The following is a 26,557-nucleotide window of genomic DNA, read 5'->3' as shown; positions in this document are numbered from 1 at the left end:
TCTTTAATATTAAAAACAAAGCAAATTATACACTCAACATGTTATGAGTGTATTCAAAGGGGTTTTGAGTTTAAATTCCCCTCCAGTGGAGTTTGAAGCTAAAAATTACATCTTCAATATAAAAAAAAGAAAATTAAATACCCAGAAATCTTTGAGCGTTGCCAAAAGGAGTTTTGAGTTTAAACCCCCCTTCAGAGTGATTTGATGCTAAAAAATACCTCTTCAATATAAAAAAAGCAAATTACACACTAAAATTATTTGAGTGTAGTGAAGACTATTTGGGGTTTTGAGTTTAAATCCCTCTTCTACAAATGGCTTTTTTAAAAGTTTGAAACCCCTCCAGATGGTTTTGAGTTTAAAATCCCCCTACAGAACGTTTTGAGGTGGAAAACCACTCTCTTCAATATTATTCTAAAGCGAACTACAGTTACTAAATTCTATGACCGTAGCTAAATAGGGTTTTGAATTTTAAAATAACAATATAAATGCAGAGAATTTTTAGTTTAAAACCCCCAATAAATGATTTTGACGATAAAACTTCCCTTTTCGATATAAAATCTAAAGCAAACTATAGTCACTTAATTCCAAGAGCGTATTCAAGAGAGGTTACATATTTCTACCAGTGGCGGGGCTCAATTAATAAAGTGCATTGAATTGAAAAACACTAAATGTGGCTCAACAAAGATGGCAAAGACAGATTTTAGGAGTCAGATAGAGATCGGGTCTAAATCAAGGAAATCCTATGCCGAACTGGGAGTCGATCCCTTAGTAAGATTGTGACAGAGCGTCGCATGAGGTTTGCGGGACATGTTCTCCGACAAAATGAATTACACATAAGAAAAGTTGCGATGACATCCAAGTACAACTTGGCGCCACACATTCATGGAGGTCCTCGGAGCAGGTGGGAAGAGGCTTCAGACATTACCACTGACAGACTTTTTTTTGAAACAGCTTGACGGCAAATGCGCCGAATGGCGCGTGAGGATATAAATCAGTAAGAATAGCACAATAGGTTTTTGAAATAAAACTTTTTAATAGCATTAAAATGCACTGTAGATACCTCAGAATATGCATTTTGTTGGCTTTCAATATCAGAAATAGTGCTTGGCGGAGGGGGGAGCCCCGCGCTGGGGGAGCTCCTAGCGCTCCCCCAGTCCCCATTGCTGGCAATACTGGGGAGTCTACAATTTTCCCACTAACTCCAGGAAGAACCTATTCTAGGGCACAATAAGCGTCTTCCTAAAGAATGATGGGTCAGAATGTAATAAAGATTATATACACACACACATACATACATATAAATATATTTTTTCGCTGGGGTGGGGGCGGGGGGGGGAAGAAAAAAATCCCCCCCCCCCCCCGAAAAAAATCCTGGCTACGCCCATAGTTTGTTTATTTAGTTCTGTTCAAACACTGGCCATAGTATTGTTGTTGTTGTTTTTTTTCTGTTTAAATGATGCAGAGTTGGCAAATATTTTTACCTTAGTTTGACATAGCAATATATAGGTTTGTGATCATGACTCATTGATACATAGAACTTGCTATAGGATGTTGATCTAGCAAAGATGGCGACTTTTGCGACAGTAGATTTAGTAAAATATTTATGTACCTGCGAGAAAAAATTTCCAATATGTCGACTGTATTTGTGTAAACACTGCCTAAAACTGAGGTGCATTGACTGCGTTCAGCATGAGGTAGGTACTTCGATAAAAATTTCAAAATGATCACAATGCAATGAAACCTATGTAGTTAGATAGAGCTTGAGAAATGATAATCATTGATAATGCTTTCCAATGATACCAATTTTATATTGCTGAGTTAATTGTGAGGGAAGTTATTAAATTTTTAGTGGCCAAAAATTAGCCTTCTTTAGCCTTTGTAAATAAAAAAAAAATCTGTGACCGAAACAACTGACAGGGACTTAAATTAACTGTATTATAAAAAGTCTTAAAGTAGGGATGTTAGAATATCCGGTGACACGCCCCTTTTATTAAGTCAAAAAACTGTTTCGACTTTTTTCTGACATTTTTTTTACATACCTTAAGGGGGTCAACGGGTCAAAAATAATCATTTTTCATTACAAAAATCGATTTTTCAAAAGTTGCATATATATATTATGTTAGAATAATATCTTATAAATGATATAGTTTAGCTAAAATCACTAAAATAAAGGTATTTTAATGTAAAAAATGAGTTAGAAAGGGGTAGGGGTAAGCTAACTTTGCTCTAAATGTTGAAAAAAATCGCCGTTTTACGATGCTGATTACCGCGTAGCCCGCCATAAAAGTGGGTCATGTTTGGTGTCTTTGAAAAGCCTATGGTCAGCTCTACAAGTCCATTTCAATGACTCATTCATCTAAAAATAACCTTAGCCTTGAAACTAGTTCAAACTAGACCACTACATGTGTCTCTATTCAAATCCGATTGGATCATGATGTGTATTTATGAAATAAACGATTTTGATTGGTTCCTTCCGGCCATGTGGTTCCGATGTTTACAGCAACAATGATGGCGTCCGTGAATCGAAAGAAGACCCTTTTGGATATTGTATGCTATCTTTGCCATTATTATTTATGGTAAGTACATGTTTCCTAATATTTTTTATAGATCTAGATATAGCATTATCATAAAAACATAGATCTAGGGGTCGGACAAGCACATATTCAGTGTTTAGGTCGTACTAGATCTAGTTTTAGTTACTACACTTTGACTTGTTGGGCTTGGCCTTGGGGCTAGGCCAGGCTAGTCTAAGGCTAAGGCTATCCTACTAGATCTAGATTCTAGATAGATCTAGATTCATATTCTAGATGCCTTAGTATTTGGATTGATCTAGTTCTATAAAATAGATTTAGAAACTTGATTTCGTTTTAGATCTATATAGGTCTATCTCTATCATCTATCTTGTCTACTTTAGTAAAGTCTAGATCTAGATCTCCATTTCATTATTTTCATGAGCAGTAAGATCGTATCCACTGCAGAAGAGAAGATTAGATTCTAGAATAGATATTAGATCTAGATCTATATATCTAATATAGTCTAGATCTAGTTGTTGCTTTTTCTAATTCTAGATCTAAAATAACTTTGATCTCAAGAATAAATAGTCTGAGTAGTGAATAAATGAATTATGAGTGAGTCCTGCTAGTGTAGATTTATTTACTAGATTTCTAGATCTAAATTTTACTGGGCTACAATGGCATACATACAATAACTTTTTCCTTTTTTTTCCAGTCTCAGGTTCTCCTGACTACCATTAGAAGTAATAATCTACCTAATCTGTTACAAGGATATAGACATTAGATCTACACACATTGGGAATTGTAGGTAAGAAAAAAAAGTTTTGTCCATTCATTTTTTTCTATCATTCTTTTTAGTTCTTGATTATATAGAGTAAATAACACTAATGCTATGTTTATCATTTGAATATTTTCATAATAGGCTATTTAATTTATATTTTCCTTTTCTTTATATCAACAGATCAAAACAACACATGCAGTGTACACTGACCCTTCCTCTTGTTGGAAGAAAACATCACCACATATACTAGTACCTCGTCAACCATCTACCCTGTCTGAAAGCTGCCTATATACTGCAGTATGACATAGAAGTACTTCATAATCAAACACCACATCACATGCTGCTTATCACAAATATAGCAACAATTTACACTTTATAGACCTTGATCTATATCATGCTAACAACCTGGGATTCTTTTCTCGTTGGATGCTGTTGTTGACCACCACCTCCAGCTACAAAGACTCTTACATCATTATAAAGTTCTGCCTATTTCATTACAAGATTCATCATCAAGCACTGCATGGTTCCAGGTGAACCAATTTATCATCAGCTACTGTTTCAACATAAATAAGGACCAGAGTTTTTCTGTCGTTGTAGCTGTACACATGCAATGAGCTTCAGTCTCGCCATGTCACATTATATCAGCATTTCTTACCATCTATAACATTTATACTGCACAGCATACATATGTGTATTATCAGCTAAATGGCTATATATAAAAAGCCATATCATATTACAATGAAGGACTATCTACTATAAAGGCACTGCACCCTACAATTATTCAGCCACCTAAAATATACAAGTTGTATTTATTTTCAAATACTGGTGCCATTCTATTTACTGGATTTATTATTGTGTGTACTCTTATCAAACCTCTAGTATGAGTACAAATAACATTAGGTGCTTATAAAAAAAAATGCAGGCCTGAAACCTGAGAAAGACTAGATTCCAAATTATTTGTACTGGTATAGGTAATTTTTTTTTTAACTTTGAAAAACTTCTTGTGTAAACCACAACCATATTCATATTAATTATATTTTAACTATTTATTTACTTATTATTTGCATGTATTTATAATTAAGGGATACTTTATCTTGATTTTTAGTTGTTTTGGGGCTTACATTAATGTCTGAAAAGTAAAAATTGGACTTATAATGTCTTCGGGTGAATTTTTTTTTTTTGCGCTGGAGGGGGGGGGGTAGTGTGGGGAAGCTATGTAAAGTAAAATTTAACAATATTTTAATAAATTCTGTGTTTGCTTCTATTCCTAGATGTTACATGAGCTAAATAAAACATCTTTTTGAACAATATACATACATATCTTGTTTTTCTCACTAATTGAAACTTTAATTTTGATTTTTCTCAAAATGTCTATTTTACATGGGTATGTGATCTTAAGAATCACTTTTCTCAAAAACTATCAGTTCAATTATAATAATATTTGGTATACATCTTTAAATATGGTCTTAGCACAGGATGACAATAGAAAATGTCATAAAATGTTTACAGGAAAAGAGTAAAGGACATTTTAATTGGTTACAATGGCTGAAAACGCTGTCCGCAGAAGAGGGTAAAATTTAAAAATTTATTTAAAAAAATCTATATACATTTTTCACAATGTCTCATTGTCATCCTGTAAGGAGATAGGGTGTCTATCAATATACCAAATTTCAGACCTGTAGCTTTAATGGTTATTTCAGAAACACATTCTTAGAAATGACATGATTTGACCCCTTGACCCCCCCCTTATGATGAAAAAAAGTTGAATTTCATTAAAAAAAATTTTTTTAAAGGCATATTATGTGTTCCTATGGTCAAATACATCATTTGAATACATTAAAAAGCCTAAAATGTTAAAAACAAAAAAAAAAGTTTTCAAGGTAGATGACCCCCTTAAAGGTGCACTTTTTTAACCTATTAATTGAATACTTCTCTGTAAAAGAGTTATAGTTTTTGATTGACCAATAAAAATGGCTTCCGGGAATGAAATTACGCTTTCCCACGTGGAGTAGAAGGTTTCGTTTTATTAGACTTAAATAAAGGTTCGATTTCCCTTGTGTATAGTTTAAAAAGCTCAACATTCCCACGCCTTTTGACTCTCCAGTATTGTAGAGCATTTTTCTGGCTAAATTTCAGTGCTTTACTTTTCACATAATACTGTGCACTTTGGATGCTATTAATTTTTTAATATTTAGCAGTTGAATCTAATGCTGGAGGCCATTGTTAACCATTGTAATTTTAGCCTTCTTGTTTACATGCCAAGATAACAGTGATTGGTCAGATTGGTCATGTGACATCAAACAATTTTCTGATAGGTTGAATTATTATAGCAGTTTAAAAAAAACTTAGACTGAAATGATGTTAAAATGGCTGACATTGATTTATTTCTGCAGTTACTCATTTTGAAATAGATGTAGAATTAGATCTAATGAGTATATAATATGCAGCTTAGTGTTCAGATATTTTAATAACAATAAACTTTCATTTGAAACATGTTTTTGGACTAGTTGATTAATATATAAGAAATGGCAAGCATATTTATTCAACACATTCAAATCTCCTCACATCGTGCCCATTGGTTGCTATGATAAGGACAAGCACACATAGAAAATTTATTTTCTTTCAACCAGGAATCGTACATACATAATTCATATAAATTTAGAAGGCTCTTTCAAATCTACAACATATCAGACAACAAGATTCTTAAAATAATTTTTCTGAAAAAAATTGTAACATCCCTACTTAAAGATATGGGGTTGAAACTTCACACTCTTTTACATTAACCAGTATTCTGTTAAAATAAATTTAAAAAATAAGACCAAGCAATAAAATCTTTGAAAAAAAGTTAATTAATATATAAAAAAGCCTTCGACAAAAAATAAAAATATATGTGATTTTGTCATCATATGAGCCCAAAAATCACAAATAAAAATAATCAGAGATCTGTATTGTGTTTTATTTTGTTTAATTATAATTCTACTGTATTTAAATAGCTATTTATATGCATCAGATAGATAATTCTTATAAATTATAAATGAAAATAGTACTGCGCAGAAAAATATTTCCTAAATTTAATGACTATAAGTTTCATAAACTTCATAAAAAAACAGTTTTAACCTTTTTGTAGAGCACTGGCAATTAATCATTTTAAAATGCCTTAATTTAAATGCTTTAAAAATTAGATTGTAAATGAAAAATTTCTTGCTTCGGACAATAAAATAAAAAAGAAACCTTGCGATTTTATAGAAGTTATTAAAAGATTTTTTACTTGAATTTTTGTGCAATAATAGCTCATCATTTTAAAAATATAATGTACTCATTTATTAACTATTAATTTACATGTATATTAATAGAAAAAAACAACACACAGAAAAAAAAATTAATTATTAGTTCGCTGAGCTAAAAATATGAAAACAAAATTGTAATAGTTAATTAATATTATTTTTTAAAGTAATTAAACTTTTACTTTAAAACTTGCAGATTACAAAGTCATTATAATAAAGACACGTGTATTCCCTCTCCATAATCTAGCATTCAAACACTATAAAAGTTAATTTAAATGAAAAATTCCTATGTGTGCTTCTAAAAATAGATCGTGATAGACAGAAATTGACCATTTCCAGTAAATCACAGTGTTGGTTGTTACTAAAAATAGATTTTAACCATCAACTTTGAAAATTAATATCTAAAGAGTGCGCCAAGCTACAAAGTTCAAACTTAGCACACAGATATATATTAACATGCTAAATTCAATAGAATTAGTGAGATTGTTGTAACCATAAACACTTTTATTTTATTTAAAAAAGAAAATTTTACCCTTCTTTGTCTTTGTTAATTTTAATATCAAATATCTTTAAAGTGCGCCAAGAGAATTTAATGAAATTTGAAATATACACATTTCATAATATGATAAATTATTGTAGCAAACAGCATTGTTGTAACTTTTATAGGAAAAAATGTCAACTTTCACATAAACTTTTGTTAAGAAAAATTTAACAGATTGGCTTTTAAAAGCAAATAAAAATGATCTCTGATATCTTATGTTTACAAAAAGTAATCATAATTAGTCCTCAACTCAAATACAATATGCTAAAACTTTGATGGAAATGACCACCCCTAAAAAAAGGGTAAAATGTGCTGACACACTTTTCAGCCATTTTTTGGGAGAAAAAAAAATGGATCTAGGTCAGTTTATCGAAGTACCTACATGAGGTAAGCTGCAACGATCTAGATAGTAGATTCTAGATCTATGGTAGATTCTTACAACTGAACACCGACTTTCGGGAACTAGATTGTTACTAGATCTAGGTCAATTTTCTATTTTATCTTTTTATTTGGTGAAGGTTTAACTTACAAAAAAACTGAAAGCAGATTCTTATTCTGCAACTAAAGGACTATAAAAATAGCTGTGTTCCTTTGTATTACCACCCATAGTCAAGATTTTATTTTAAAATAAATTAGGTCACTTCATGCTCCTATCTATTTTGAACGCAGTTTTTGGGCTTTCTCCTTTAGTTATGGTAAATTCTTATAACTGAACACCAACTTTCGGGAACTAGGTCAATTTTTTATTTTTTTATTTGGTGAAGGTTTAACTTACAAAAAAACTGAAAGCAGATTCTTATTCTGCAACTAAAGGACTATAAAAATAGCTGTGTTCCTTTGTATTACCACCCATAGTCAAGATTTTATTTTAAAATAAATTAGGTCACTTCATGCTCCTATTTTGAACGCAGTTTTTGGGCTTTCTCCTTTAGTTGAACAGTGAGCACCGGTGTTGAACACCACTATGTAATTGCTAATAAATTATATCGGTGTTACTTAAAAATTATTTAGATTGTAGTAAAAGTAGATTCAATTTTGCAATATGTATTTATAGTCTATTTCCTCATATACTCTCTCTATTTCTCTCTTTATATATATATATATATATATATATATATATATATATATATATATATATATATATATATATATATATATATATATATATATCGTGTATAGTTTATTTATTTAAATACCTATATAATCTATGTGTAGAAACAGACAGAAATAAATTTATATAGATTATAGAGCTATAAATTAATTATTTTAATTTAATAAACATGATATTTTCTACTAGGCTACTTGTATTTTCTCTCTGTCTTTCTTTTAACTCCCATCCAAGGACCCTCTTCTTGTTTTCATAATTTGGATGTTCGTTTTGTGACACCTTAACATCCCCTCCCTCCCATAGATGCTTATAATTCTTTTCATGACTCTCTCCCCCTTCCCTCCACTGCCTGTTGGATAGTTTGTGACACTACTCGCTGAGTGTATACCTCTCCTTACCGCCAGCTTATCTTGCGTGATCACATGCAGTGGGCATGGTCTCTGGCATCAAATTAGCAGCCCACACTTTTTCTTTCATTCATAAGTTATATATTCTAGATATCTCTATCTAGGTCATGTTTATTCATTGAGAAAATCATAGATTTATTAATCCCAATAATATTTCTTAATACGATTTTGCTGTGTTCAAAAAGGAGAATGAGCTGAATTCATTATTATTTGTTTGGACACCCCCTTTTTAAATTTTATTTAACAGCTAACGGTATAAATGTGATTGGAATGTCTTTCTAAAGATGTTTGGAAGCTTATTTTGATATGCCCATCAGCCTACGATCAAACAGGCTCATGATGTAGCCTTCATCCTTTATATGGGTATGAATTGGGCGGGGGAGGTTAAAACAACAGCTTAACATACATGGTTACCGAGAATCTAAATAACTGCCATCTGCTTTGGAAAAACGGAACAAAATTACCAGAACTTATCTAAAATTGGACATGCGCAGTCCCGAATCGTCGATTTTAGCTCCAAACATAAAAACAAATGAATTACAAACAAAAAAAAAAGCGACCCGTTTAGAAAGGAGAAATCGATGGGGTGTTCAAACTATAAGAGCCTCCTCTAGATTTTCTAGAATCTAGACGTCACATAGATGATAGAATGATAGATCTAGATCTAGATGATGATGATAGTCATAGATCTAGTCATAGATTCTAGTACAAGTACTAGACCTAGACTTTACTAGACTTTACTTTTTCTTTATAAGACTTAATAAGAGTAACAAGTGACTTGAAGTCTCAAGAGTGAAGAGAAGTCAGAACAGTAGAGAGATACTAGAGTACTTTTTAATCTTTTAAGACTCTTTAAGTAATACTTAGTAATATACTAATAGTAAGACTAAGAGTAACTCGGTAAGAGTAAGACTCAGAGTGACTCTTGAGTGATTTTTCTCAGTACTCAGTCGTCGTCGTCTGGCCAGTCGACTCACTCACTTACTCTGACTGTGACTGAGTGACCACTCATGATGAGTCATGACCACTGTCGGCACTGTCACTATCATCACTATGATGACTATGACTAGTATGACTCTCTGTCACTGTGTTTGTGTTTATGCATAATTTGCATAATTTGAAAACATATTTATTTATGATTTCATGTGAGCGGCTATGCCTGCGGATCTTAAAATTTAGTTAATATTAATATATATAGAATTAAAATCTGAGCTTACTGATTGATGCCAAAATATAGATCTAGATCTAGAGACTGTTTGGAATAAATTTTGCTGTTTGGAATCAAATAAAGTGTGAAAACAATTGTTTGGATTAAATAAAGACACATGGCCTCTTTGACCTTAAATATAATAACAAATATCTATTAGGGGTACAAATATAAGTAGTCATCCTTATTCTCCTTTAAACTAAAGAAGATTTTGATACTTCATTTTCTTTTCTATGTCAAACCATTATCAAATAATGCACTGTTTAAGTCAAACTTTGAAATTTTGGCCTATAAGTGTTTGGAATAGCAAATTACTCTAGATTAAAGTATAAATTACTAGAAAATAATAATCTGTGACTCTTAGACTTAGAAGATTGTCTCAGAGACTCTAGATTAGACTATCCATAGTCAAGTGTATACTACTATATTATATAAAATATTTAGTATTCAACTTTATAGAATCCTAAATGCTGCTGGTAAAATCATTGGCAAAAAACAAACCCCATTTGGGCAGTTGTTTGAGACAAACATCTATAAAAAAGCTAACAAGATCCTCAAAATAAAGAATCACCCTTTGTGTCAGGATTTTGTTATTTTACCATCACAAAAGAGATACAAGACACCGAGAGCAAAGACAAACAGACACAAAGACTCTTTTGATCCCCTGGCAATCAAATCATTAAATAAAAACAATTTGATATAAACTTTGTCACATGTAAATTATGAGTGAGTCTGGTGTGAATGTACACTTTGGTTTCTTATAGTTATAATGTTTGTTGTTTGGTGTAATGCACCAATTGTATGACAAATTTCCATACGGACAATAAAGATTATTATTATTAATCTATATATAGAATCTAGATATAGATCTATAAATATAGACTCCGTTAGATGTAGTGCCTGTAAATAGTGTGGGTCACAAGTGTAGTGGACACTTTTGAGTTTGAAAGGAAGCAGTTGCCTTTGGGGATATTGGATGACCTCATCTTTAAAGTCGACCGAGCTCTTAATTTTCTTCATCTAATAGCAGATATATATAGATGAAAAGATTTATAGATCTAATTATATTAGAAGCACTGTTGTTGACAACTTAGGCTTAGCTAAAACAAGGTTTCAAGACCAATAAACTAAAGTAAATAAAGTAATCAAAGAGACAGCCATCTCCCACACAGAACTTCCCCCTCTTCACTCAGCTAAAGCTGGTGTGTCCAAAGGAATGGCAGGTGCCCAATATTGCAGGCTCTGTCATGGTAACCAGCTCCAGATTTTTCCTTGGGGTTGGCTTAGGAATCCCTTTCAATTTAACCAACCAAGCTAACAAGCTCTTCCTTCCTATAACTTACTGGTTCAGGCACCAATTGTTTACCTTTGTCCCATCTGTCAGTAATAACTGTCTTGCGGGACCCAGTATCCAAGACACAAGTGAAGGCCATGAGTTAAACAGATTGAGAAGCATTTATCAGATAGTGGAGTGCAATTATCCATTATCACTTCCAGCTTCTATAACAACCTTTACAGAACCTATCAGAAAGTATTCGCAAATAAATACCTAATACAAACATATCATTTTAAATTCAATAATATACACTTATTTAATAACCCATTCTATTAATGATCTTTGACTCTTGAATCCAGATAAATCTAGATATTCATTTTTGTTTTAAGAAAAAGTTATAGGTCACTCACACTCAAGTCTCATACATTGCTTTATTTTCCATTTAATTATTTTGTATATTTTTTAGGTGGATACACCATACTGTCCCAATTGTTTGGAAATTATGCCAGCACAGGAGGCAAAGCTCAAGAAAAATAGGTGAGTAAATAGAGAACTAGATTCTGGGACATACATAGAGATCTAGGTGGGTTTTTTTTTTTATATTTTTTATGTTTAGTGCAGTACAAGTAAAAACATTGTTTGTTTTTTTTTAATTTTTAAAATACTTTTTTAAAGTGTTTTTTTTTTTAAATATTATTTTTCTTTAATAGGAATAATAACTAATATTATAGCTATATATAGAGAGAGCATTTGACCCAGTATTATGGCAGTGAAGATAGCAAATAAAGTAGGAACATATATTTTTAGGTACCGGCACCTTTTTCAATGTGGGGAAAAACTTATTACTTTTCTTGTATTTTAACGTTTTATTATTAATTAGGAGTTAAAAGTTAGGCAATCCATCACTGAGAACCGGCACCTATTTTGTATATATATATATAAATAAATATATATTTTTTTTTATTATGTTGCTTTTATTTAACCCAGATTTGTTTATATATACTTTTCATTTTGTTTAGATGTAGCAACTGTTTTGACTGTCCAGTGTGTGGTCACACCCTGATGACTCGAGCCAGTGGTCATATATCTCCTAATCCAGAGGATCCTAACAAATCAGTCACTAAGAAGACTTACTATTTGGCTTGTGGCTTTTGTAGGTGGAATACCCGTGATATAAATATGCTTGATCAGACTGTAGGTTAGTTCAGTGTTATGAATACAATTCTTGGTACTTTGATGTTTATGAATAAATACATTTTTGTACTGATCACATAGTTTAAACAATTGCATTGAATCAATTTAGTTAAATGTTACTTGGTCATATTGGATATAGAAATGATATTTCTGTTGAATTTTAAAATAAACCAAATTCTTCTTTATAGCAACTGGAAATTGGCCTATGCTGGAAAACCCACATGTCAAAAGAGTAAGCTATCACTTAACAATTTGTGTACTTGATATTTGAAAAAAACAAAAAATATTCACATTGCCTAAAGCAAAAACTTGTTTTTCTACCAAATGGATTCATTTTAAATTTTGTAAATTTCTTCATTAAATTTTTTTTTCAAAACCTGTGTAATATCCTAGCATAAAATAATGACAGTATCAATTTTTGTAAAGAATTAATAATAAATAAATTGTAGTATATCATTTTATCATATTTGTTTAAAAATATATCCAACAACATTGTATGTTTATGGCATTTCTTATTAATAATTACTATTCCAGCTAAACTTTTGAATGTTTGTTTTAGATTAATAATCTTTTAGAAAACTACAAACTAATGGCTCAGGTGGAAAAGGCTGATCGTGAGAGAAAGAAATATGTAAAGCGTCGAAGTCATCTATACCTTCAAGTAAACTACTTTCAATGTTTTTCTAATGTTCTAGTATGCTTAAACTTTTATCTGTTGTAATGTTGTTATAATATTAGTTATATATATATATATATATATATATATATATATATATATATATATATATATATATATACAAGCAAATACATAAATATACAAGTTATAAACACATTAAGCTTTTTTTTTTTCTCAATTGATTCAATAGGACAAATTCAATCTGTCACCATCAGTGATGAAAAGAAAAGGATTGTCTAGTTTTTCAAGTTTAAGGTACTCTTGATTTGGAAAGAAAGAATTGTTATGTGAGCTTGTCTTAGCATATATAAAACAAGACATTGTTATCAAAAGGCTTATATTTGACAATATTTCTACAAAACTTCTATTAACACACTCCATCAGACTTTCTGGTGCATGTTTTGTACATCTTCTTTCTCCCACTTGCCATTCTATGATTATCATTAAGCTGAAAGTTTGCACAATACAGGAATCAATCAAAACAATTTAGTGGTAATTAATTTTAAAAGGAGCTAAATCTTGCTGTAAATAGAGAATGCTGATTTTGCGGTTCCTCACCTCTGAAAAGCTTTGTTTTTTTTTAAAGTTTTTATGTTTTACTTTTTAACTTTGGTGCCTGAGGATTTTTTTGTTATATTTATAAGTTATTGTTAGTGTTGTATGCATTAGTGCTGTTATTTTTTGTGAAATCTCTGGGGTGTCTCAAAGTTTAAATACTTAACCTATGTTTTTACTTTTGTTAAAAGTGAGTATAGGTTTTTTGATAATACTAACTTTTACTTGTGTTGTTGTTGTTGTTGTTGTAGGATTCCTAGCATAAAATGCAAGTTTTAGCAGTGCTCCAAGGCTAACTAGATTTTTAGTTTTATGCTCTTGATAAGTTTAAAAAAACAAAAATTTGAATTTTTTTTTTATTAACATAAAATTTGATACTTAGATCTATCTGTGTCTGAAGATTTGACTTCAACTTAAATTATTTTCTGTTTCTCTTCTAATTTTTTCAAAAATATTTTTTATTGTATATAATAAGTCTCTGTTCCATGACTAATATGGCTTTTGTGGAAATTAGGAGCAGTAGTTTGCATAAGATTGCTCCGTCAAGGACATCTGAGTTTACACTTATTAGTATTTTATAATAGAACCTTCATGTCTAATGATATATCAGTATTATATTCCTTTAAGAGATTGGTGACATATTGTTCTTTGTGCACAGCTTGAAAGAAGGAGATAAGACAATAGAAGACTTAGAACCAAGTGTTCCTGTTGAAAGCTTTGATCCATTGCCTAATGATTACTATACACAGCCAGCTGCATTAGAGAAAAGTAAGTTGTTATTTTTTTAATTAGTTGTAAGTATCTGGTCAACTATCCTCACCCAAATTTGGTTCAGTTTCAAATTTGAAAAAAAAATATTTTTTTGTTGCTATTATTGTATTGTGTTTTCATTTTTCATACAAATTTTTTTAAAATAGATTCATCATTTTAGTGTCCGTTACATAGCATTTAGTTTGATCTTGTTTTATCCTTGTGGATATTTCGTCTTAGTTGCTATCTTACAGGCACTATTTTGATTTTGATATTTAACTGGTTATAGTAAAATGTAGAACATGGTACATTTTAAAAAAAATGTAGATTAGTTACATGCTTTTGCAGTGTGGCCTCAGAGATGTCATTAAAATGTCAATGTGATAGGTGTAGACTGGTCCTAGCACTGGCCCCCAAAAAAGATTTCTCTAAGAAAAACTTTCTGGAGAACTCAAGAGTTAAAGACATAATTTTAAAGTTGTAGTTTAGAACGAAAAAACATATGTGTATGATTGTATTCACAAAACATTGTCTTGTTGTAGCTACCAAACTGGTCCATAGGCTGAGTGTTCCTGAGTTTCAACCAGAAGATGTCAGCAAACTTCACCCCATTAACAAACATTTGATCATGAAGAAATCGCTGAGATGTCGTGTGAGTCCTATTTTTTTCATAGAAATATTTAGTAAAGGTTTTCACATTTTTTTTTCGTTATTTAAGCAACTCAGAAATTATTGAAAATTATGTTTCAAAATGTGTATACAGTTCTATTTATTCTAGTTGTATCAACTTTCATGTTTGGCTTCATATTTTATTCATGAAGCTGTTATCAGGGTTCATAGCCACCTTGAAAACCTGGAAAACACCTTGAATTTCATATTAAATTCAAGGCCTTGAAAAAGCCTTGAATTTCATAAAAAACGGTGAAAAAAACTTGAATTTTAAAACTGGACCTTGTGTTCTTTCTCTCCCGATCCAGGTGTTTATTTTTTTCCTGGTTACATTGAGCTGACCAGTGACCACGTGTCTACACCGCCTTTCACCCACTTGTGAAGTGCGACCTCATGATTGAAAACGACCTTGGCTCAAGCAAGCATTTCACTTAGCACTATTTTCCTTCCACTGTTACGACTAAAGACGCGCTAGATCTAGTCTGTAGTGACTATTGTCTATAACTAGAGCAATGAGCAGCCTAATGTGAAGGCTACACCCCTCCGGGCCCTCCCTCGCCAAAAATCTTCTTGTTGTAACAGTAAGAGTGACTTCGCGTGGAAAGTCCGTATATCATCTTATCTTTGTGTCTTTCTGAGTATTTTATTAGATTTTGTATTTGGAGATTATGATTCGGTGTGTAAGTATAATTGCTACAGTTACTTTACTTTTGAATCTTCTCACGATCCATTCTTCTCATCTAGCTAGAAATAATATCTAGATGTAGATCTAAGTTAGATCTAGTGAAGATAATTCGGGCTCCTTGAATTTTAGTTAATTTAAGGATCTAGATACAGGTACATCTAATGTCTAGATTGCTCTAGAAATACGCTAGATTCTAGATTTACGCTAAATCACTAGAATCTAATGAAGATAATTCTCTCACAGCCATTAAAAGTCTGCCAATTTAGTGACTTAATTAGATCTAGACTGTAGAAGCAGTGACAGCCGTGAAAAGTCCGCGAATTTAGTGACTTAGATCTAGACTCTAGATTTACGGTAGATTCAGTGAAAATAATTCGCACACAGCCGTGAAAAGTCCGCGAATTTTAGGGACTAGATTTACGGTGATTCAGTGAAGAAAAAAGTCAGCGAATTTAGTGACTTAGACTTAGATCTAGACTTAATTTACGCTAATCCAATAGAATAGAGTGAAGATAATTCTCTCACAGCTGTGAAAAGTCCGCGAATTTATTGACTTAAATTAGAGTCTAGATCTACTGTAGATTTAAGGAAAATATTTCGCACACAGCTGTAGAAAAAAGCCCGTAGAGTTATTTTGGTTGTAATTTACTTAAAACTGATGGAAAGCAAGTCAACTGCTATAGTAAGAATGAAATATTTTTACAAATCTATGTCAATTTAAGAAAATTTCCAACTTCAGATTGCGACAGTTTTAGCTGAATTACATCTTATATTTTAAAAAAGTTATTCTTCTGTAGTGCAAGCTTGTGTGTGTTTTCTAATGTATTAAAAAGTTGCATTTAAATGCTTAGGAAACACTAGAGATGAATTCTTTTTTTTTTTTTTTGAGGTATGATTTCAACTTAACAGCATACATTTTAATGTGGGTTTTTAAATTTAATATTTATATTTTATATTGTTCTTTTTACATATTTATGTCATATGTATGTAAATATATATACATATATATTGCTTGCTATGGTGCGATGCATACCTTGAAAATCTAAAACTCTACCTTGAAAACCTGGAAAATCATTCATGAAATTGGCTATGAACCCTGTGTTATGCTTTGTATATTTAGAATGTATAACTTGATTTGTGATTGTTCTAGAATCTAGAGTTTCACAAGCCAATTTTTATTTCATTTCTATTTCAGGAATGTGAACATAATTTGAGTAAATCAGATTTCAATCCATGCTCTATTAAGTTCAAAATTCAACTGACAGCCTTGTAAGTCAAATCAACTATCTTGTATAGTATCATATCTAATATAACATGCTCCAACTTGAAATAGAAATGATATATATATAGTTTATGTCTACAGACATTTCTAGTGAATGGTTGTGTTGTCAGAATTTATCTCATTACATGGTTGCTCTAAATTAATATTCATCCATGAACTAGCATACAATTGGAAAATAAAAATGTTTCCAACTGAAATGTTGTCTCTGCTTGACAGGCACTGGGTTCCTGAGGTCAGAATTATGACTCCTTCTACCTTTACCTACAACAAGGTAATTGGATAAAATGTTTTGCTTGTTAGTACTTGTATGCTTATTTTATTTGCCAACTTGGTAATTAGTTGAGAGATAGTTTAAGGTTATAGTCTGGTAAAATTAGAAAAATTGTTTCATTGGTTGACAGTTTATAATAAGTGCATTTTTATTCTGTAGGAAACGCTTGTCACCTTGACCATGAGTAATCCCTCAGTGTTCAATACAACAGTGACACTGTCACAGATTGAGAATGAGACTGATGTTGACTATTGTACTGCTAAGGTATGTAGTGAGGATTTGAGAAAATGTAGACATCTCTTGATAACATGCATCACTAAACACTTCTCTTTTAAATATGTTGGCACATTTCTTCTAGCATCATTTATTACAAGTTATATCTATATACAGCTGCTAGTTTTTTTTTTACTTTACTTTGTAAGAGAAGTATGTTCTAATTAGCCCAATGCAGCTTAAGTAACAATGTTTATGCTGTGAAATAATTTGCATTTTTTGCAAAGCTAGATTGCCACAGATTGCTATTGTTTATATTAAAGTAATGCATTTGGTGCTTTGATTTTTCTACAATAACACAATAATTTGGCTCAAAATGGAACATAGTTATTCTTAATCGTAAACTGGTGTGTGCATTTGCTCTTTTAGTTCAGACACAAATGTTTTTCTAAGTTTCATAATTTTTTTTGCTTCAATTACACTGAAGTCTTCTTTCAAATTTGCTCTGAAAATTTTCTCAAGTTCTAATAATAATAATTCATATTAGTGTCTTCCGCCACATCAGTCAGTAAATATGGCATCCTAAAATGTGACAAGTTATTTTGTTTAGCAGTTGGTTGGAAATAGAAGTTGTTGTTTTTTTTTGAACTTATTGAAGTGGCACCAGATTTTTCAATAAATTGAATTTTCAATGTATCATCATTTAATTTTGTCATTTGACAGATAAGATCTATGAACTATGCTGAGAACTATGCCGAAATTAAACATTTCACATCCTCAGACCAGTTATTTTCATGTAAAAAAAAAAAGACTATTTTGCTTTTCAGTTGACAACAAATCCATTTTCTCCCAATTGTATTTGAATCTCCACCTGCCAGAATATTGCATGCTCTTAGTGTTGGTATTTTAAAAAGTCTAAGACCTTCAACACATTCATTAAATATATCTGGCCCATTTGTTGTTTGCTTTAAAGATTGCATGCATGCTAGGGCCAGTAACAGAAACATTTTCCTCAATGCCTCATACAATAATTCCTCTTGTGTATTATCATTCACATCGATCCTTTTGTCCATAAAATTTGAGTAGAAGTTGCTAATCTTCTGTAGCATAAGTTTGTGTCATAAGATTGGATTTCTCATGTATGGTTTTTCAAGATAACCTTAGAGTTTCTACATCTTTTTTCTTATTGGGGCATAAAACTTGGAAAATTCTTATCAAACATTGTTAACAAATTCTCTATCAGATATTCTTTCTTAATTACTTATAATATTTTACTCTACAATATAGGCCTGAGTTGCATGTGACACAGTTTTCTGAGAACCATCAAGTTTTAAACAAAGATTTTGCTTACCTAATAATTATTTTCAGAGATCTTCAGCTTTATGTTTTCTATCATCATTAGTCATAGATGCATAAAGATTATTTTTTAATGTGATATTATATAGAAATATAGTCCTTATAAACAGCTTTAGTTAGTCTTTAAAATGTATGAAAAAAATACTACCCCAATGTTTCAACTTGTATTGAAAACAAAAATTTTTATATTATTAGTGGTGAGCCGGATTTAATCTTTCCGGCCCACAGCCCTTAGTTTGCCCATTACTAGTTTAGAATCATGTAAACAACATAGAATAGTATTTGTTTAACATTTTTGTCAGTACTCTAACTAATACAAGACTTGACTGCGACCATTTTTTTTTGTATTACTACTGTTGCCCATTAAAATCACTTAGGTGGAGTTACCAAAGAAAGAACTTGTTTTGGCCTCAAGGGATGAACCTTCGATGCATGTGTATGAAGACAGTTCACAGGCACATGAATTTAAAGATGATCCAAAGTAAATGTGTTTTAGTATTTATTTCTACATCTTTTAAATCAAATATATTTAAAAAATTAGACACTTCACAAAGTTTCTATAGTTTCAAATACTTCAGAGCATTGATTAAAAATTGCTTCCATTAACAAATTCTTTACTACTTCTACATGTCAATTATTTCTTACAGTATTACAATATGCTTTAAAAAAGGACATTTTCAAAGAAAAAACTTTAATTGTTTTTCAAACTAAATTATTACATTTTTTTCTGTTTTGTTACTTTGGAATATATGTATCAGTCATTATTGGTTTAAATAAATGAAAACTAAAATAATATTTTCATGGGGCTGAATTCCTCTTGATTTTAATGGTGCATTTATTGACAAGCTTTTATTTAACTATATTTTAAGGTTGATCGTGTTTCGTAAAGGCAATAAGATTGGCTTTGTTGTCAAAGTGACTCCAGTGGTACCACAAGGCGATGTAAAGGTTAGTGCACTAACTCTTTGAAGCAAAATAAAGAAACATTTATCTGAGCATTCTTCTAAACATATTGTCCAAAATTATCCTTTGTTAACTTCATCTACAGGATAGCAGCCCGTTTTTAGTTTTTATATTAGTGTGAACTTTCTGAAGAATACTTTTGAAGAAGTCTTTTTTTTTTTTATTTAGCCATGCCTCTGAATACTTGTAGAAGTCTTTTTTTTTATCTAGCCAGGGCTCTGAATACTTGTAGAAGTCTTTTTTATCTAGCCAGGCCTCTGAATACTTGAAGTCTTTTTTTTTTATTTAGCCATGCCTCTGAATACTTGTCTATTGCTTAGCTAGCTCTCTGTGAACTCTGCTGTCAAAAAAAAAGATTTCATTTTTTTTTTTTGCTCGACAGATATGCTTCCTCCTAAAACATGAGTTCCGCAACACCACAGTGGCTGCTCTCCAGAGTGAATCCAAAGAGCCAGAGATCAAATGGCTGGAACATAAAGTGTATCTATGTTTAGGAACTATTTAAATTTGATGCTCGAATTTTTTCCACTTATGCTTGTCAGTTTGATCACTTCTATAGATGTACAGCTTTCAGTGTAAAACAACTGGTTATGGACTATTTAAAACAAATTCTTTAAAATTTTGTACTCTGTAATTATTCTTGTCATATTATTTTCTTTGCATTGTAGTGGGATTTTTGTGCAATATTTTTTTTTTGTGTATATCAAAAAATAATTTGAGATGTGAAAGAATTAATTCATAAAACATTGATTATCACCATTTTTCTTACAAAAAATAAAAAAATTTTAAGACAGAAGTTACAGATATCTGAAAAAACAACACATCTAAATAAAATTTAAAAAAAAAGAATTTTTGCACCATTATTTTTTTCTTTTATTACCGGTATCCACTTCTTCGCCCCCCCACTTTTTTTTTCAAACTGGTCCAGACAGGTGAAAAGATCATAGCGCATCGAGAAAGATAAAAGCATGAAATTGCGGTAAACATAAACAATAGGTAAAAATATTGTAATCACACAGATTTATTATATTTATTATAGTTATTCTAGGTTTATTACAAATTTAGTTACTTGACTGGATTGATAAAACTACTCTTAGTGTAAGCTTTCTGTTGTTTTTTTCTAAGTATTTTTAATGTTTTCCTTCTTTGGTCTTAAGTGTAATTTATTATAAGCGACATGCTGTTTGCAAGTTTTCCCTAAATAGCTAGTGTTGCTTCAGATAGTTGACATAGTAATACTATTTGTCATGTTTTATCAATTGAATTAATCTAAGTGTGAAGCTGAGTTTAAATAATATGTATTGAGAAAGGTTTGCTAATGTGTTTTGCTTGTCTGAAAAGTTTATTGAAAACTTTTTTGAATGCATTTTTAGAAGCGCTAGAGTCATATTGTGTTTATTTGATCATGTCCCCACACTCTAATTGTTTAATGATTGCAGTCAAGTGTCTTCATTAACTTGTACATTAATTTGTTTTTTTTTTTAAATCTTTCTGTTTAAACATTATTCAAAATGATAGCATGTTTTGTTTTTCCCTGTGTCTGTGTGACATGGATCTGTTCTCTGTGTGTGTGTGTGACGTGGATAAGTTTTTCTGTGTGACATGGATCAGTTTTTCTGTGTGACATGGATCAGTTTTTCTGTGTGACATGGATCAGTTTTTCTGTGTGACATGGATCAGTTTTTCTGTGTGTGTGTGTGTGTGACATGGATCAGTTTTTCTCTGTGTGTGTGTGACATGGATCAGTTTTTCTCTGTGTGTGTGTGACATGGATCAGTTTTTCTGTGTGTGTGTGTGTGACATGGATCAGTTTTTCTGTGTGACATGGATCAGTTTTTCTGTGTGTGTGTGTGTGTGACATGGATCAGTTTTTCTGTGTGACACGGATCAGTTTTTCTGTGTGTGTGTGTGACATGGATCAGTTTTTCTCTGTGTGTGTGTGACATGGATCAGTTTTTCTCTATGTGTGTGTGACATGAATCAGTTTTTCTCTGTGTGTGTGTGTGTGACATGGATCAGTTTTTCTGTGTGTGTGTGTGTGTGTGACATGGATCAGTTTTTCTCTGTGTGTGTGTGACATGGATCAGTTTTTCTGTGTGTGTGTGTGTGACATATATCAGTTTTTCTGTGTGACATGGATCAGTTTTTCTGTGTGTGTGTGTGTGTGACATGGATCAGTTTTTCTGTGTGACACGGATCAGTTTTTCTCTGTGTGTGTGTGACATGGATCAGTTTTTCTCTGTGTGTGTGTGACATGAATCAGTTTTTCTCTCTGTGTGTGTGTGTGTGACATGGATCAGTTTTTCTGTGTGTGTGTGTGTGTGTGACATGGATCAGTTTTTCTCTGTGTGTGTGTGACATGGATCAGTTTTTCTGTGTGTGTGTGTGACATGGATCAGTTTTTCTCTGTGTGTGTGTGACATGGATCAGTTTTTCTGTGTGTGTGTGTGTGACATGGATCAGTTTTTCTGTGTGTGTGTGTGTGTGTGTGACATGGTTCAGTTTTTCTGTGTGTGTGTGTGACATGGATCAGTTTTTCTGTGTGTGTGTGTGTGACATGGATCAGTTTTTCTGTGTGTGTGTGTGTGTGTGACATGGATCAGTTTTTCTGTGTGTGTGTGTGTGTGACATGGATAAGTTTTTCTGTGTGACATGGATCAGTTTTTCTGTGTGACATGGATCAGTTTTTCTGTGTGACATGGATCAGTTTTTCTGCGTGTGTGTGTGTGACATGGATCAGTTTTTCTCTGTGTGTGTGTGACATGGATCAGTTTTTCTCTGTGTGTGTGTGACATGGATCAGTTTTTCTGTGTGTGTGTGTGTGTGACATGGATCAGTTTTTCTGTGTGACATGGATCAGTTTTTCTGTGTGTGTGTGTGTGTGTGTGTGTGACATGGATCAGTTTTTCTCTGTGTGTGTGTGTGACATGGATCAGTTTTTCTGTGTGTGTGTGACATGGATCAGTTTTTCTCTGTGTGTGTGTGACATGGATCAGTTTTTCTGTGTGTGTGTGTGACATGGATCAGTTTTTCTGTGTGTGTGTGTGACATGGATCAGTTTTTCTGTGTGACATGGATCAGTTTTTCTGTGTGACATGGATCAGTTTTTCTCTGTGTGTGTGTGTGACATGGATCAGTTTTTCTGTGTGTGTGTGTGTGACATGGATCAGTTTTTCTGTGTGTGTGTGACATGGATCAGTTTTTCTGTGTGTGTGTGACATGGATCAGTTTTTCTGTGTGTGTGTGTGACATGGATCAGTTTTTCTGTGTGTGTGTGTGTCTGACATGGATCAGTTTTTCTGTGTGACATGGATCAGTTTTTCTGTGTGACATGGATCAGTTTTTCTGTGTGTGTGTGTGTGTGACATGGATCAGTTTTTCTGTGTGTGTGTGACATGGATCAGTTTTTCTCTGTGTGTGTGTGACATGGATCAGTTTTTCTGTGTGTGTGTGTGTGTGACATGGATCAGTTTTTCTGTGTGACATGGATCAGTTTTTCTGTGTGTGTGTGTGTGTGTGTGACATGGATCAGTTTTTCTGTGTGACATGGATCAGTTTTTCTGTGTGACATGGATCAGTTTTTCTGTGTGACATGGATCAGTTTTTCTCTGTGTGTGTGTGACATGGATCAGTTTTTCTCTGTGTGTGTGTGACATGGATCAGTTTTTCTCTCTGTGTGTGTGTGACATGGATCAGTTTTTCTCTGTGTGTGTGTGTGACATGGATCAGTTTTTCTCTGTGTGTGTGTGTGTGTGTGACATGGATCAGTTTTTCTGTGTGACATGGATCAGTTTTTCTGTGTGACATGGATCAGTTTTTCTGTGTGACATGGATCAGTTTTTCTCTGTGTGTGTGTGACATGGATCAGTTTTTCTCTGTGTGTGTGTGACATGGATCAGTTTTTCTCTGTGTGTGTGTGACATGGATCAGTTTTTCTGTGTGTGTGTGTGTGACATGGATCAGTTTTTCTGTGTGACATGGATCAGTTTTTCTCTGTGTGTGTGTGTGTGTGTGTGTGTGTGTGTGACATGGATCAGTTTTTCTGTGTGACATGGATCAGTTTTTCTGTGTGACATGGATCAGTTTTTCTGTGTGACATGGATCAGTTTTTCTCTGTGTGTGTGTGACATGGATCAGTTTTTCTCTGTGTGTGTGTGACATGGATCAGTTTTTCTCTGTGTGTGTGTGTGTGACATGGATCAGTTTTTCTGTGTGTGTGTGACATGGACCAGTTTTTCTATGTGTGTGTGTGTGTGACATGGATCAGTTTTTCTGTGTGTGTGTGTGTGTGACATGGATCAGTTTTTCTGTGTGTGTGTGTGACATGGATCAGTTTGTGTGTGTGTGTGTGTGTGTGTGACATGGATCAGTTTTTCTGTGTGTGTGTGTGTGTGACATGGATCAGTTTTTCTCTGTTTGTGTGTGACATGGATCAGTTTTTCTGTGTGTGTGTGTGACATGGATCAGTTTTTCTGTGTGTGTGTGTGTGACATGGATCAGTTTTTCTGTGTATGTGTGACATGGATCAGTTTTTCTGTGTGTGTGTGTGTGACATGGATCAGTTTTTCTGTGTGTATGTGTGTGTGTGTGTGTGTGACATGGATCAGTTTTTCTGTGTGACATGGATCAGTTTTTCTCTGTGTGTGTGTGTGTGTGTGTGACATGGATCAGTTTTTCTGTGTGACATGGATCAGTTTTTCTCTCTGTGTGTGTGTGTGTGTGTGTGACATGGATCAGTTTTTCTGTGTGACATGGATCAGTTTTTCTCTGTGTGTGTGTGACATGGATCAGTTTTTCTCTGTGTGTGTGTGTGACATGGATCAGTTTTTCTGTGTGTGTGTGTGACATGGATCAGTTTTTCTGTGTGTGTGTGACATGGATCAGTTTTTCTGTGTGTGTGTGTGTGACATGGATCAGTTTTTCTGTGTGTGTGTGTGACATGGATCAGTTTTTCTGTGTGTGTGTGACATGGATCAATTTTTTTCTTTGTGTGTGTTTGACAAAAATCAGTTTTTTCTGTGTGTCTACAAATCCAGTTTAATTATGTTTCCTTGTGTCCACATTTTCTTGTTCCTCCATTAAATACTATAACACTCTCAATAATTTATATCCCTTCAGTGTTGCTTTCTATACTTAAGTGTCTTGAGAGAGACACACAGCTTTGTCTCCTATCAACTTCATGAGAAATGCTGCAGTAATTTGTTTCTTTACAGATTTCAAGTTAAGTTTTAATAATATATTATATATATGTTAATATACCCATCTGTAGTTTTTATGTTGAAATTAGCAGGGCAATATGGTGATATTCTTTAGAAATTGTTTTGTTAGCACTTGTGGCTGTGCTGGTGATATGTTATGTGTAGTGTAGGCTTAAAAATAAACACACTAGCAATGTGCTCTGGCTTTTTTTTTTTTATTTCTTGGAATGTATAAATGTGTACACCAATTTCAAATATTTTGTAGTTTAGAAATGGATTTTCTGGATCAGTGGTTTAGTTCTTTCAATCATGGCATCAGGTGAGTTGTCTGTAACACAAACTATGCCAAATCTATAACACACAACATATACTATATCAACATAAACTATAAGGACAACTACAACATACATAGATACACCTACGAAATATCAGAAATAACACGAATCTTTATGACAAAAAACTTAAAACCACAACGCACACCATAACGACAATAACTATAAGCTCACTAAGTATAACACAAACTCACTTGTTGCCTCCGCTTTTAAATTCAAGCACGAAAAATGTGACATCGGATTTTCAAAAACCTGTTTCTTTATCGAGAAAATGATCTTGGCCGGAAGAAAGTCAAAACCAGATATCGAGCCGAGCTATATAGATAGCCAACTTGGCAATATGTATTTATTCATTTTATTGGCCATTTAAATCGAAAGTAAAAATAACACACACACACTTTGATTATCAGGATTCTGTGAATTGGCTCCTCACCCTAAAAGGAAATATCTGATCAGTTTGAAGAACCTAAATGTAAGTCTCATCCTACCGATTCGTGTATCCCAAAGAACGGTAATGTATGAATAATCTTTTTTTATTAGGACTTCGGTGAAATCGTATATTATTATGGCTGACGCTGAACATCGCTTCTACTTGTTAGATCTGAATGTTAGTTGAAATCCTTCCTATGCTCACACGCAGACCCATTGTAGAATGGCGCGAATGAAGGAATACTAAAGATCAAGGAATAACTTATTAATATTTTTTTTACATTTTAAATTAGTTTTTTTTTTAACAATAGTGTTCTGACGCGCAACCCCTCCTTACTTCCCTTGTCAGCTACAATGTTTCTACACGTTTTTTCTCCCGCACCCAATGTCGGATCATGTTGAAATTTTACACAATTATTTCTTTGACATGAAAAAAAAAAAAAGAGTAGATTTTTAAAAATTAACCAAATAGTTTAGTATCGGTAATTAATTATTTTGTTTAGTATCGAACAAGGGAAAGAAATTGTACTTGACAGAGATGGTGGTATAAGTTGAATTAGTCCCCGTTTTACTTTATGTTGAGAATTAGGTCGTCGCTTAAAGGTTTGAAACTAACAATAATAATAAGTCTTGTCTTCGAGTCCGAAGATTAATGAGTAATGCAGTATTTCCCGTGGCTACGCAGCCCCAACTGTGACCTACATATTTAGCCACATCAGCGCAGGCATAACATTTGTCCACCGATTGTCGATTTTGATATTTTTTCGCCGTCAAAGCCGTTTCCGTGGGGCACCTGTATTTCGTTGACCACCTTTCAGCTCACCAAAAAATGACTGATTTTGGCTTACGTTCGTCCCCCATACGGGA

The 26,557-nt window shown here is 32.6% G+C and overlaps 2 protein-coding genes across 4 annotated transcripts in view; both read left to right on the top strand.

Annotated features, from left to right (window-relative positions):
* The first annotated feature begins 1,520 nt into the window (after positions 1-1,520).
* On the top strand, positions 1,521-25,772 carry LOC106070689 (dynactin subunit 4-like). Its single transcript, XM_013230645.2, has 14 exons — positions 1,521-1,694; positions 11,584-11,654; positions 12,137-12,315; positions 12,500-12,543; positions 12,871-12,972; positions 13,178-13,242; positions 14,201-14,310; positions 14,835-14,944; positions 16,842-16,915; positions 17,145-17,199; positions 17,359-17,463; positions 19,146-19,249; positions 19,638-19,716; positions 20,114-25,772. Exons 1-14 carry the CDS (start codon positions 1,566-1,568, stop codon positions 20,234-20,236), a joined length of 1,350 nt encoding a protein of 449 aa, XP_013086099.1. The 5' UTR covers positions 1,521-1,565; the 3' UTR covers positions 20,237-25,772.
* LOC106055942 (uncharacterized) overlaps positions 25,597-26,557 on the top strand; it is a 53,024-nt gene continuing 52,063 nt past the window's right edge. For 2 of the 3 annotated variants that reach the window (XM_056020199.1, XM_056020193.1), the window contains exon 1: positions 25,643-25,772. The gene's annotated coding sequence lies outside the window, so the exon portion shown is untranslated. Of the gene's footprint in view, positions 25,773-26,557 lie in introns of all 3 variants that reach the window. The other variant, XM_056020196.1, reaches the window with a different exon arrangement.

This window comes from Biomphalaria glabrata, chromosome 2 (genome assembly GCF_947242115.1).
Source record: "Biomphalaria glabrata chromosome 2, xgBioGlab47.1, whole genome shotgun sequence".
Taxonomy (NCBI): domain Eukaryota; kingdom Metazoa; phylum Mollusca; class Gastropoda; family Planorbidae; genus Biomphalaria; species Biomphalaria glabrata.
This window is presented reverse-complemented; position numbering and strand designations above follow the sequence as displayed.

Excerpts from the sequence above, each read along its gene's own strand:
- LOC106070689 (XM_013230645.2), top strand. The coding sequence starts at position 1,566 with ATGGCGACTTTTGCGACAGTAGATTTAGTAAAATATTTATGTACCTGC. Across the intron at positions 13,243-14,200 it reads TCTAGTTTTTCAAGTTTAAG|CTTGAAAGAAGGAGATAAGA; the intron begins GTACTCTTGATT and ends CTTTGTGCACAG. Across the intron at positions 17,464-19,145 it reads TTGACTATTGTACTGCTAAG|GTGGAGTTACCAAAGAAAGA; the intron begins GTATGTAGTGAG and ends AAAATCACTTAG.